Source organism: Tinamus guttatus, unplaced genomic scaffold (genome assembly GCF_059628265.1).
Source record: "Tinamus guttatus ecotype Peru unplaced genomic scaffold, ASM5962826v1 Tinamus_guttatus_pri_ptg000115l, whole genome shotgun sequence".
Lineage (NCBI taxonomy): Eukaryota > Metazoa > Chordata > Aves > Tinamiformes > Tinamidae > Tinamus > Tinamus guttatus.
The window spans coordinates 11140016-11154496 of record NW_028288649.1 but is presented as its reverse complement, the minus strand read 5'-3'; the positions used below and the strand labels follow the sequence as shown (position 1 = coordinate 11154496).

General features: G+C 42.8%; 1 protein-coding gene across 1 annotated transcript in view; it reads right to left on the bottom strand.

The window, feature by feature from the left end:
- The window catches only part of RFTN1 (raftlin, lipid raft linker 1), a 78025-nt gene that overhangs the window by 8174 nt on the left and 55370 nt on the right, over window positions 1-14481 (bottom strand). The window contains exons 5-6 of the mRNA XM_088521225.1: window positions 12779-12982; window positions 4401-4516 (exon numbers count right to left, since the gene is read on the bottom strand). Of these exons, the coding sequence (XP_088377351.1) occupies window positions 4401-4516; window positions 12779-12982 (320 nt within the window). The remainder of the gene's footprint in view (window positions 1-4400; window positions 4517-12778; window positions 12983-14481) is intronic.

Here is a 14481-nt window from a genome sequence, read left to right as displayed (position 1 = left end):
TATGTGGCATGGCTAAAACAAAAACACAAACAAACACCCAGTGCCCACAACGTCTGCTTCTTTTAGTGACTTTTGTGGATGCAAGTCCTACTTCCTGGCGTAGACATGGGCTGCTGAAAACGTCTGAGTGCTCCTGCCACTGCCTGCAGCTGCGAAACACCGGCACATTTGTGTGGGGACAGAGCTTTGCTTTTAGCAAAGCATGAGGTCAGCCCCAAAAGCTGCACGAGGTGAACGCACTGATGGGGCGCGTTCTCCACGAGGAAAGCACCTTACAGGGTGGGTTAACCTTTAATATTGCACAAGGAACACTCACCTGGCAATGCCACACACTTGGCCAAGGAGCACAAAAAATAAACGGAAACTAGCGATAAACAGAACTAGCAATCAGTCCATTTTTTTAAAATAATCAAATAAGTATATTGTAAATATATTTCTTTTAGTAAAATGCATTTTTAGTTTCCCAATTCCCACAAGACTTGTGGGCTACATCTTTTGCTGACCATACTGAAATCACTGTTTGCCCACCAACTATTTTTTGAAAATGAACACAGAGAAGCGCTGCCTGTGAGGGAACCTGCACACATCAGGGTGCCTTACCCTGTTATGTGCCCTAATCTCCCCCACACGGTAATTTATTCCTGCTGTGACTGATCCGTGACCACGACGTGGCTTCCATGAGGAGCCTTCCCGTCAACTCCATGCCCAGGAGACGAATCCCCTATTTGCCGGAGGGCAGCAGGGGCCCCATGGATTACAGGGTGCCAGGGCCTCCTTCCCGCGCGCCCATCCCGAAGCCATCGTGGCTCAGAGTCCTCTCCCTGCGTCGTGCATTCACTGTGGGACGAGAAATGGGATTTGTGCCCTTTTGGGTTCTCTCTCAGGAACAGAAGAGGCCCCGAGATGCGCTTTTCTCAGCTCGCTCTCAAAGGCAGAGTTCAGATCTGATACGCTCATTTTCTTCCCGAGAGGTTTTATGGGTGAACAGAGAACAAATTCTTATCTGTGATCCTGTCACCAACCTAAGCAAGCCGTGACAGATGAGATTTTTTTCTTTCCTTTTTTTTTTTTTTTTTTTAACTCAGATTGTTTTAAATTGTGTGCTTCTCGGGCTGCCTAGGCCCTTTGCTCACACGAGGAAACAGCGGCTTCGTTGGGCTCTCAGGGCCTCCAGCGTCACCAGTGAGCACCAGAAAGGTTCCAAATTCATGGACTGCATTATCAAATTTACCAGCAAAATCCAAGAAAGAATTTTAATCCTAGATAGTGCATGTGTCTACTGAGTGCAGTATATAAACATATATATACATATATATATATACACCACTTTCTCATCTAATATATAAGAAGCCAGGATTATAAAGGCTGGTTTAGGTAACAGCCTCTTGTAGTTTTTATCAGCATTTCTTAAATGCTGCTTAAAAAGCAGCGAGAGGCAAAATATTAAATATTATGCCCAGAGAAGAGCTGCCCTTTGTACCCAAAGCATGGAAAATCCCTCATTTTATGCCCATCTCCATCAACTCCTCTGCTGACCTGGTCATGTCCCTCCCCTATGTCCAGAGACAGTCGAGTGCAGCTTAATTGACATATGATCTAAATCAGATTTGCAGACAAATTAAACCCTCATTTCCAGTGATTTTTTTTAAGGTTTACATTAAGACAACTTGCAATCTAGGATCAGCAGAGATAATTTTTTTAAATCTTCTGATATGTTGTCCTGTAAGAGGTTTACTGTGTCTACAGCTGACACTGACCCCAACCCATTCTGCCAGGCAAACATCAACCTCGTGATGTACTTGAGATTTTAGTTCATGTCCCTACACCGGACATACAGTACAGCAGAAAACAAAAAAGTCTTGAGCTACCAGCTAAAGATGTTCAATGAGAAAATACCTGCAATTAAGGAACAATATTTGCAGAATGGACAGGCCATCACATGCAGAACAATGCAGCAATCTGAAGAACAGTGTTATGCCACTCGACGTTACTGACAATATTAGCTATTGTGTCGTGGGTAATGGGGAAGAGGAGGTGACAGACTAGAGTTGTGGAGAGCAAAATCATGCAGGCTTTGATTAATCAGAGCTGTCTACCCACATTTGCCTACACAAGCAGAATTAAAACCATCAAAGAAGTTTAAAGGCTAGATCTCAGAGGCCGTGGTGGAAATAATGTGCCCTGACATTTATAGAGTTAAAGTGATAGGGCTGGGAGCAGCGTCCTGTCACTCGGAGCCCTGTGGCCGCTCGCAGGGGATGCCAGAGCCCCGCTTTGCCGGGGAAGGAAGAGTTAAGCCCGCGGGAGCTGTGACATCCTGCGGGCGTCTGGCGGGACTGGGACCGCACACGGTGGCAGCTGCAAGCCCGGCACCCCCTGCACGCGGGCGTTTCACCCGTGCGCCCAGCGCTTCGCGGCGCCTCCCTGCCAGCCCTAGCAATGGCCAAAGGGCAGCACCTCCCTGCTAAGGGGAGCGCCAAGGCCCCGTCTCCTGCCTGCGTGACCAACCAGCAAAACCCTCTCGTGCAGAAAGGTTTGGTTGCTCATTGTTTTGCTCTCATGGCATACATCTGTCTCTTGCTTTTGTTGCGGCTGGGATTCTTTTAGTTTGTTTGTCTCTTCTCCTCAGAGGGCAGACAGCAATAAATTCACGTGCAGCACAGACCACATCTGAACAAGGTCATAGCTCATCCGGATAATCTAACCTGACGCAAATTTAAAAGAGCGACCCACGATACAAATTCATTTTGTGCTGTCCATCAGTGCTTCTTCCACGACCCTAGTGCAAACAAAAGACATATAAACAGCAGAGACACCTGAAAAGAGACACTCAGAGACACTGAGCCTATACAAAAAAAAAAAAAAAAGAAAGTCGAGATTAGTGAGACATTTCAGGGCTCCAAAATGATCTCTGTGATAATGCCCTGAATTAACCCTTCAGAGAAACAAAGCACTCACTGGCTTTAGGACATCATCTGTCACCACTGAACTCAGTCTCCTTCTTTACACATCTCCCCTTTTGCAGTCCCTTTCTCTTGGCACTTCATTACTCCACACTTACACTACACATCATTCCGCAGTGAATAAAGGTGAATTTCAAGGGGGTTTAAGGGAGAGGCATTTTACCTTTTGGATAGGACACTGGGCAAGTGCCTGCAGATTCCCCTGGGTTTCACTCCTCTGATGACCTTCCCTACCTATGCCCATCATCACTCAGAAAGCAGAGAGGCCTCAATAGCCAGGCAGCTATTCAAATTTTAGGAGAGAAAAACAGAGATGTTCAGCTCCGCTCTCTCTCCGGATGGGAAAGCTCTTTGCAAGGGTTCCTCAGTGCTTCAGCAGGCTTTTCCTTCTCCACAATCTTTACCTTCAGGTTGCTGTGATAATGCATCCATCAAGTCCCTAAAAGAGGCACCTGATTTCAGAAGGGCAAAACTGCATATCTCTACCTGCGAGGCCTTTACTACTGGGAAGGACCCTGCTGCAAGGCACTCCTCTGTATCTGTGGGTCTGGCTTGAGTCTTTCCTTGGATTTTATGCCACTTGCAATATATATATTCCAAGCTTGAAGATTAGGCATTGCCTTTATAAATATATAGCATTTATTTCTGCCAGACCAGAATAGACAAACAATACACCAAAAAGATCTTTTAAAAATTAGATAGTGACACCTTTTTTTTTTTTTTTTCCTGTGATCAAAAGCCCAACTTTTTATTTATCTACTTGTCTGTCAAATGTGCTGCAGATTTGTACTGATGAATCTCATCTAAGCAATATTTCTACTGATCTGAGCGTGCATTTATATCAGCAAAAAAAAAAAAAAGCCATCTACCTTCAGGGTTTCCTCATACACTTTTCACATTCTCTCGATTATTCTGCAAATGCATAAGCCCATTTAAACCCACGACCTGCTCCCGCCCATAGGGATTGATTCAGAACATATCTGTTATTCCAGCGTGAAGCAGGCCAGGGAGGAGCCGACCAGCTCTCCGTGCGTTCCCGCTGCAGCTAAGCCTACCTAAGAGGTCGTCCCCTTTCCAACTGCTGTGTGAGGGTGACTGGTGGGATTGTGTTGCCCTGACAACCAAGGGAGATCCTCTTTGCAGTTATTCTGTCAGACATCTGTATTTTTAGGGCAGACAGCCCTGGGTTTTGTTGCCCACCAACATTCACACTCCCCCCTGCAAACAACTGTGAAAGAAGGCGCAGAGGGAGCATTAAAATAAGCTAAAAAATGCATAAAGCTAAAGTGCTGTTAACTGTCACTGCTGTTATGTCCCTTCCCTTTGCCTCAGTTGCCTACGTAGTATTGTTTGAAGAACAAATAGGTATGTGAGCGCTTGCCTCAGTGTCTTGCTGGGTTTTGATTCATAGATATAAAAGAAGAAACGCACACATACCTTCAGCACAGTCCACTGCTCCACCACAATAGCGTCGTAGCCCTGCATGGCTTTGTTGTCTTCTGCAGCAACGTCTTCAAAGAGAAAAACTCCGTCCACCGTGCCATGCAAGGAATCTGTGGAAACACGGAGTTATTTGTAAGTTTTATGAAGATATCCTAGCTGTAAGGGATACATTTGAATGTATTAATAACATTGCCTTTCAGGCACATCAATACAAGAGCCAACAGACCTTCCTCTGACATTGCAATGCTATAAAATGACTGATATCAATTCCTCCAAGAGCAGCTACCACTGCCCACCGTGTTATTCCGCAAAACCCACACCTCTTCCACTTGGTACAGGCAGAATTAATTTAGGCCTTGTTTTGGCAGTACTGTCCACCTACCCGAAGATCTACACATGCTTTGTGGGCTAAAACCCACATGCATACTGCACCGTGTCAGCTTCTCAAGGGCTTCTGCAGGCCCACCCATGGTAATGACAGCACCACGCAATCCCACAAGGCACAGTCCTATCTGCCTTTCAGATGACACGGCCTACAAGGACGAGGCAAGATCCGGCCTGTCTGAACGGTGTGAAAGAAAAGACACCCGCAAAACTACTGCATCAGTCTGTGTCAGCATTTTGGTTTAGTGGCTCTCTGCTCTCAGTTGGATATCCAGCATGTTCAGCCTTTCTTCAGACTGTGCACAGTTAAAATTACTCGAGCAGCAAGTTCTCCTCGATCTTAGCCATGCACTGCATTACCAGCAGTCACTCCCATATGCCTGAACTCTCTTCTATGTATTCAGATTTATTTGCTCCATGACAGAATAGGTTCAGGAGAACTGGGGGGAAAAAAAAAATAAAGACTTTTCCGTGCAACATAAAAAGGTCAAATAATGAACATTTGGCTAGTATCTTAAAAGCACTGTAAAAATGCAGTACTGTATCCTTTATGAACACAGAGAACTCCAATCACATTTTCAAAAGGCATTTTTTCATCTCACCTCTCTTGTTTAAATAATACATTTAGCCTGTATGACTGATTATAAAGATCTTGTTCACTCCCTTAATGTTCTATTTTTAATATACATATATATCTATATATATGCATACATACGTTTGCATTTTTAGGAAAATGACATTGCTTGCAATGGTATGATATATGATTCTGAAATGGAACCACACAGGCCCAACTAATACAGCCCTAAACTAATAGGATAGTTTTATCTATTTAATGCAAGTCTTATCTCTTTTATCCCCTCCTCCAGCTGCACATCTACGAAAAAAGAAATCAAAGCAGTTACCAACTCTTTAAAAGAAAAACTCAGAATATGTCTTATTGTTAAAATGTTACAGCTTATTTTTTACTATAGAGAAGTTGCAAACAATTATTTCATTAAAAAGAGAGATACAAGCTTTTTTATCAAGTAGTTCACCAATTTTCTTTACTGACGCCAAAGCAACGATAATTTTCCTTGTTTTTTCATCCGGCTCCGTCATTCTGTAGGTAGTACAAGGCACTCATACTGCATTTCTTTGGCCCCCACAGCCCGTAACAAGCCCTGCACCCACAGCGCCGCTCAGACAGGGCAGTGGGACAGAGTGTGCATTTTGCAAAGCCTTCCCTTGGTGGCCAGCAGCAGGGCTGGGGGCACGAGCACAGCTCCCCACTGGTGCCCCACAGAAAGGCAGGACGACTGCCTGCCACTGCTCTGCCATAGTGCACCTCCTCCGTGTCACTGTTCTCTGCGGGGTCTCGAGCACCCACAAAGCAGATGTGTTGCTGCATCGTCCGCACTTCTCCTCCTCGAAACTGACTCGTTCTTCTAGACAGGTCTGCTTAGCTGTTTCCTCGTATTTTCTTGGTGGATGTTGTGAGGTCAAGAGATGGTACTAGGAAAGTATAACTACTTTTTAGGGAATATCCTTGTCAGTAATTTTCACACAGGAGGCAGCGGAGAGGATTAAGTGGCCTCTACTTCTTGCAGATACAGTCTCAGTCAATGTCTCCTGATGCCACTACATGACCTAAATTCAACTTATTATCTGGAAATGCAAAGCCCGCAACAAACAAAGTTCCTACAGTCAAAGATTTCTGTCTGCAAACGCATGCAGCGATTCTGCTGCAGGTGTAAGGCATGTGCACAGCTCCTTGCTCCTATTTACATGGTTAACTGCTCTCTTTTGTGCAGTTTCAACCAAGACATTAAATTCCAAGTGAGCAGATGCAAACATTCATATCTAAAAGCAAACAGATTTCTGAGCTCAGTTGTGAGGAAAGAAACTGTAACCCACTTACTGGTAACTTTCCTTGGGATTTGGTTGAGAGACTCAAAGAACTAGAAAAATACATTGCCTACTTTCCTTGTGTCTGACTCCCCAGACAGACTTCCTGTAGCTCTGTGCAGATTAAAGAGGGACAAAGAAACCTCATCACTACAGTCTGCTGTTATTACACATTGCTCCAAAGAGGATAAACTGGATTACAAAGTGGTAACTCCTTTCAGCAGCTCTATCTGGAAGAAGCTGAGGGCAAACAGGGAGGTGTTTTGCACTTCTTTCATCTTGATAGATTTCTTCATCCCAATGAGGAGAACAGACATTCTTGTTCAGAAATAGTAAGAACAGTTAACTAACCTTTTAATTTTCCAAAGCAAGGATCACAGGACAGCAGCTAAAGCCAAAAGCAGAAAACCATAGGTCACCGCTGCATACAGACATTCAAATATTTTTAAGAGAAATTTTATGCAGAGTAGGCGTTCCCTTAATGTATTGTGAATCCTACTAATAAAATCCAATATCACACATCACACTCTTGCCACAGCTGCAGCTTGAGCTCTGCCCACTCATTTGCCAGCTATTTATTAAGGGATCAAAACACAACCAGCATGTGTATGTTTGCACTCACTCATAAATTATCCTTCGTGCTTCACTCTGCTGCGCATTCCACTTGCACAGTTCTCAGCTTCCACACATGTGAGAGTCATGGCACATATGTAACAGTTCAGAAACTAACAGTCGAGCTTCTGAGATCCTACAGGCAGCACATAAACTGGGCTGCACTTCCTTGCTGGACGTACAGCGATTGCTTCAGCCAATCGATTCTAAGATTAATTTACCTTCTGGCCAGAAAAATCCCTATGGAAAATCAGAAAACTAGAAGGGGAGAGTTGATGAGGGGCAGACAGCTCTTGCATGCTGGTGTCTGTTCAACAGCGTGATGCTTGTGAGAAACTCCCTAAGAGCAACTGGTTGACACTCATCACGATTAATGATAACCAGATCTCTTCTCTACCTGTCCCACACAGGATTTAACACTTTCTTGCCATGAATATGAATGCCAATTCTCATACTGTGGCAGCACATCTTCCCTTTAAAACTCATCCCCCACCCTACCACCTCAAAGGGGGAGGTAGAGCAAGGACCTTGCATCTCTTTACCATGTGAAGCATCTGGGATGCTGAGAATAACTGCGGGAGAGGAGAAAGAAGAAAGAGGACTAACAGTAATGTATTGTGGAGAAAAGGCACATATAATCTACATTATTGTGACAAGACAGCAGGAATTTCAAGAAAACTCTTACTCAGAGGTGTGGAAGTGTGACTCTGCAATTTAAGGACAAAGAATTGGATAGAGGCACCTGCATCCCACAGACGCTCAGGACTTTGCAGCAACTTGGCCTACAATCACATGTTCCAGAGCTGACCCACAAGGTAGGATTCATCTCAGCTAACCTTAGATACCTAAGATATAGATGTCTACAGTGGAGTTGGTCACCTAAGGCTCTCTCTACAATCAACAGAGAGAGAAGCAAACATTATTTCATTTACAACACCATTTCATAGAATCATTAACATAATTCAGGTAGAAAGGGATCCCAGAGGTCTCTAGTCCAACCTCCTGCTCAAAGCAAGGTCAACTTGCTGAGAGCAGACCAGGTTGCTCAAACTTTGTCCAGTTGGATCTTGAAAACCTCCAAGGATGCAGATTGTACAACCTCTCTGGACAGATCTTCCAATGTTCAAAAGTTTTCACAGGAAAAAAACATTTCTTCTTGTATCCCTCTGTAACCCCTTGTTTCCCTTTATGCACGTGTTTTCTCATCCTCCCACGCGTAACTCAATGAAGAGCTGGGGTCCTCCTTGTACGTACTAGGTAGGCTGCTGTTAGGTTGCCCCTCTAAAGACGTCTCTTCTCCAGGCCTAACAATCCCAACTCCCGCAACCTGTCCTCACAGGACAAGTGCCCCAGCCCTTGACTGTCCTATGGGGTTCTGCTGAGCGATACTGTCACTAAATCACCCACCCCAATTTATCTCATCCCTTTTTGATTTCTACTGGAGAATGAGGGGCATCACAGCACATCCTGCTGGGCTATGCTGGTTCAGACCTAGATCTCCACTGACAATAATGGCATCTTTGGTTGACATATCCCATGTAGACCTCTAAAAGGCATATTCCTGCACTTATTCATCTGAATCACACTTAAAAAATCTACAAAGTCAGCTGCCCAAAGCTTTCTATAGGGATACACAAGGGATACATAAACTAGATTTTACAGTTGCCACTGTTTCGCATGCAAGGTACTCCCTGATTCTGACGCAGTTACAGGCTCTTTTGATAATCTCTTGTTAAACAACCTTTATCATCAGGTATGTAGCCTGTATTACAAAATTCTTTGGTAATTCCAAATGTTGGCCCATTTGCAATAGCATAGTAACTCTGCCAATAAAATGCATCATTTTGACTTTGTTTGGTTCGTGGTGGCATTTCCCACTTTGCTCCCTTGAACACACACAACTTCTTCCTTAAAGAAAAGCCTCAGCACATAAAGGTTACAATCACCTTCGTTCCTCTGAAACTGTTCCATTACCACTGCATTTTTTATTAAGGTACCCCACTGTGCACAGAAAGCTATTTTCACTGGACTGTATAAATATTTGATGTAGTTCTCTTGACAAAGAGCTGTTTTAATGTTCTCGCTTCTGATTTACAAGAAGTATATGGGAAAAAGATTGAGCACGACAGGTCCACTAGTGGGCAAGAATTTTCCCAGCGCTGCCTCTAAACTGCAAAGCTCCCCCACCTGGGAAGCCAACCCCGACCCTAATGTTCTCAGTGAGTAAAACTAACTATGTGGCAGTTCATGTGGCCTGGGATCTGAATGCTGGCCTCTGCTCGGTATTTATAGACTTCTCCACCCCTGAATCTTTTCACCTTCAGCACACACAGATAAACTAATTCCATATAGATGATAAAAATCCCCGCCACTTCAGTGCGCAAGGTGAATGTAATTGGCCAAATGCATCACTGGTTCCAGGGCAGTGCAAACACAACAGGGACAGCCAGTCTGCACCTTTAAAAATTGACTAATTTTCTCTTTGAAGCATGTATTTTGTTTTCTTTGCTCTGTTTTTAAATACTGTTAATGTGTTCTGGTAGGTTTGCTAGCTTTTTTAAAGTCAGGAAATTCACAGACAAATGTGAATGAAAAATGACAAACATGCAGGCACACCTGTATCTGTAAAGAACTGCAGTTCACAGCAGCTGAAGAGGAGCAGCCTCGTAAGTGCACAGAGACACAGAATGGTTGAGGTTGGAAGGGACCTCTGGAGAATTTTCTTCCCTTATGTTCAGATACATCTTCTTGTGCTTCACTTTGTGCCCGCTGCCTCTTGTCCTGTCATTTTTTTCAGCTCAGTTAAATTACCAAAACAACCTTAATTTTGATCCTCTCTCCCTTCTCACCCTCACCCACTCACACTGCTGATGCGAGACTTGCTGTTCTATGACAGAAGCAAAGACTCCCTGTTGTTCTCTCACCATTTCCAGTGTTGTTAATCTGCAGCTTAACACTACAGTCCCCACTTCTCACTAGGAGAGGGAATGGGTGGTCATTCAAGTGGAGCATTATAGAGGGTCAGTTTAGATCTGGCATTATGGCAGAGAGAGCAAACACCTGAGCTGGGTAAGAAACACCATTAGGTGCCTAAGCTCAAAATTTAAATAGTCACTACCATGGGAACATTCAAGGAATAAGCAAGATGCTGTTTCTAACTTATTAGCAAAGCCTGAAAATATTTAGTATTACAGCATAGCTCTGCACGGTTTACGTGTCGTAACTTGCATTTGTGTTATATTTCTTAATTATTCAGTACAAAAAGAAACAATTGCAATCAGCAAACTTTAAAACTATTTTAGGCAAAAGTATTGGCAAAAGGACAAAATGAACTTATGATAACTGACAATGTGCAAATCTTTATTTCATAGGCCATTCCAAGGACAAGGAAAGAAAAAAAGAAAAGATAATAGCTCTGCTTTTAAGTCTAATATGCAAAATAATTAATTCATATTTTAAGGAAAAGTGAAAAAAAAAGAAAAAAAATAACAGAAAAGAGGAAAACCCCCAGAACAAAGTAATGTAATATAACCAATTAAAGAAAGTATGCTAATAGTACCTTAATTTAGAGGAGGATTAATCAGTGAATTAGGAGACAAACTAGTGAAGAACTGGGTAGGCTGCCATAAAAGACCAGAAAAGAGTAGAGAGATGTGAAGCCCTCAACCTCTTCTTTTCTTCCTCCCCCGAGTTGCTTCACATCAGTATTTGACTGAGTAAGCTGTATCACTTCTCTGCAGCATGGGGAAATTTCAGGATTTATCTCATGAACCTTTAGCTGCAACTGGCAGCAGCTTGCAAATGTTCTTAGCAAATGTTCTTCTAACCGCCTGGGCACGTTCATGGCATTTATCATATTGTTGTAACGCTCACACTTCTAAAAACCGTAACTCTGAACCTCTTCACTTTTAAAACTGCTGTACCTGCAACTGTAAAACACTAATGAAAATGTTTTGCAATAGTTCATCTTCACTCTGTAATGTAACTTAGCTCTGAATGGGTCCACTTTTATATAACGTGGTCACCAATTTGTTGCTCCGTTTGCACAGAAGCCTTACGGTCATTATTCAGCCTTACTTTATCTCTGTCTGGGCAGTTATCTGGCACTCCTCCCTGTGCTATCCAAGTACACGACCTTCCCCCAGAGTTCTGTTGTGTAAATGAACTTTAAAAGTTTAAATAACAGAAAAATGTTGTGTTTGAAGTATTTTAGAGTGCATGATAAGCGTTTTTATTAAAGAAAACACTGACTCTGATACAGCCAATTAGGTTTGACTCTATGAGCTGCAATTTATACACATAAAATAAACGATCATTTGTTTTTAAGCAAGTTAACCAGCAATTACAAGACTTTCCAGGAAGCCGTGCAAAAGCATTCCAGCAACTGAACTTTAGACCTTCCTTTTTGCTACTTGCTGCAAAATGAAAAATTAGGGCTGCCTGTTAATTTCCCTGATGCATTTTACCAGAACAAACTAATGTGGCTGTTTTTTTTCATTCCAGGTCCAGGAATTCTGACCAGCTGCTGAGTAGCAAGATGCTGCTCTGGAAGCAGCAATCCCACGATTTTGCAGCTCAAAGCCACAAGCCTCAGAGGCAGCGCCCAGCCTACGGCTGCCTGGTCCCCTTTGAGGCCAGCCAAACAAACCAAAATGAGGCGAGAGGTTCACAGCATCCACAGGCTTCAGCTCAAAGCTTTTGAGATATGAACTACACTCGTGACGCATTTTTATCCAGCGATAATGCCAACATTTTTATGTTCAAGTACTTTCGTTCCCTCTGCTTGTTCTCATGGCTCCTTGGTCAGATCCCTATTAGACACCAAAATCCTTCTCTGCACCAGAATCACCAGGAGCGCAGGAGCACCGGCTGCCCACACTATTAAGTTGGATTCGAATCTTGGACTCAGAGCTACATTTTCACAGCAAGAAAACATATTTTCCAAATCTATTCTTAGCGTAAGACCAATGTCGAGCTCTCACTTGCACACGCTAGCTAGGATGAAACACAGAGGATAACTCTGTAAAACGCTGCGCTGACGAGGTGAAAAGGGGCCCTGCAGAAGGCAGCAGTAGCTGACTGTATTCTGGACACGTGAAACTGGAGGGACCTTATACCGGCCTACAGACGCGGCGTGTGGCCAGATGGCTAGGAGGAATCCAAAGCTCTTTCCATTTATGCTGTCTGCTCTCCAGTCTTATTTTAATTCGTTTTCCTTGGTGCTGTTTATTAAGTCTGTATATTTCTGCAGTTACAGAATCCTCTCTATTATGTTTATAAAACACAATACATGATCTCAGTTTTCCTTATTCAAATGCCAAAATATTTCCTGTGCTTTCATTCCACTTCACTGAAATGGGCTCATCTAAACCAAATCTGCCCCGAGCCTCTGCTAAAAGCACCTCCCAAATGTCTTCTCTTCAAAGATAATGACCTCTATTAGAGGAGAAAGGAAAATAATCACAGCATAAAGCTTTCTCTAATTTCCATACCATTTACCATTCCAAGGCTGAAGATAGCGTTTACCAAGGAGCCACCTTTCCTGAAGTGATCTGTCATGTGCTCCAGCCAATTTGCTTCCAAGCTGTTGACTGTCTGCCCATTCCTGGAGATCCTCATGGGGATGGTCACGGTGTAATACTGACTGCACCTCTGTGGGCTTTTGGGCTTGTTGAACAGGGCGAAGATCTCTGCTTCTAGCAAAACACAAACATGGGAGTTGGAAAAATGCAAACACCACAACATGCTCTTTCAGCTAAAACATTTGCCCTTGCCTGATTACACTGTATAACTGCAAATACTCCGTGGTTATCTCCTTAACACACTCGTGTAGTGTGCAGCACGCTGGGGTCCCAAATCCCAACATGGCATTTTTATTGTTGTTACTGTATTTATTATTAATAATGGATTTACTGTTGAAAATAAGACATTTAAAGATAGTAATATTTGAACACTGCTTGACTTCCCTCTTACTGGAGTTATCAGTATAAATAAACATATGAAAACAAATAAGCTCTGCAAACTGCAATAAGTATTGTAGCGTTCACATCACTATCAGAAATTAATGCAAACAGCACTTAAGTTTTTCTACTGAAAAAAAGAAAGTTAAATGATCTGTGACATTGAGGACAGTCCAAATCCTAACTGTGATTGCAAAATTAGAAGGAATTGAACTCCACAGCTCATGACATTTAAACTGTGCATACTGATAACTTGGTTTTGGTAACACAGCGGCATGGGCCCAGCAAGCAATAGAGCAAGCAAGAAATGCAGGAATCATAAATGCGGGGATTATGGCAGCTGGTTAGCTGATTTACTCTGGGTCTGAACCGAGGCGAGACACTACCACAACAGCAAATGAGTCTGGGGACGTGGAAGGGTCTTACAGGGGGGAGCCTTTTCCAGCTGCCTGCTGCACACCACTCCGAGTTTATCTCGGGAGCATTCAATCTAGTCTTACTGTTATAAAAATAAATATCAGTACTGGCAGCAAAAACATTCACAGCTGTAAAGTTCGAAGTAAGTGTAAGTGCAAATAAACCCCCCAAATTTTCAGGAGGGTAAAATTACCAGTAAAGCTACAGACATAAAATGGTTGTACATTATTATTTCACTTATTAATGGACAGGGAAATCCAGTCCTGGATGCAATTCAAGATGAAGCCACTACTGACAGCCATTTTCAGTGGGGAGCTTGACCATTTAATTACAGACATTTAATGTAATTAATTAATCACCTTCAATTTAGTTCTAGAAATCACAAATCTCTTGACATAACATTTGAGTATTTCTGCCTTGCTTATCCAAGGCAAACAATTTTCAACAAATAATTTCAGACTCTGATAATAAAAGTGACTGAACACTACAAAACGTTTGCCCAAAAGAAAAAAAAATGAACCATAAAAATAACACTTGAATAGGTAAAATCTTAAAGAAGAGAACAAAAATCAGATTTCATAGGAATTAAAAAAAGGTACTTTTTTGGGGGGAAGTTTTATGTACGGAAAAAGGTGTCCAAGAGTGCTGACTTCCTGCGAGTAAGTAGGCTAACTGGAAAAAAAAGGCACCTGGTGCTTTCTACCTTCATGTTCACAAGGAAGGATGGAGGACTGATGCCAAAGGCTGAAATACATTTTTTCCATGGGAGGAAAAGAGGAAAAGGGAGTGCTGTAATAATGAAAAGCCATACAAGAGTA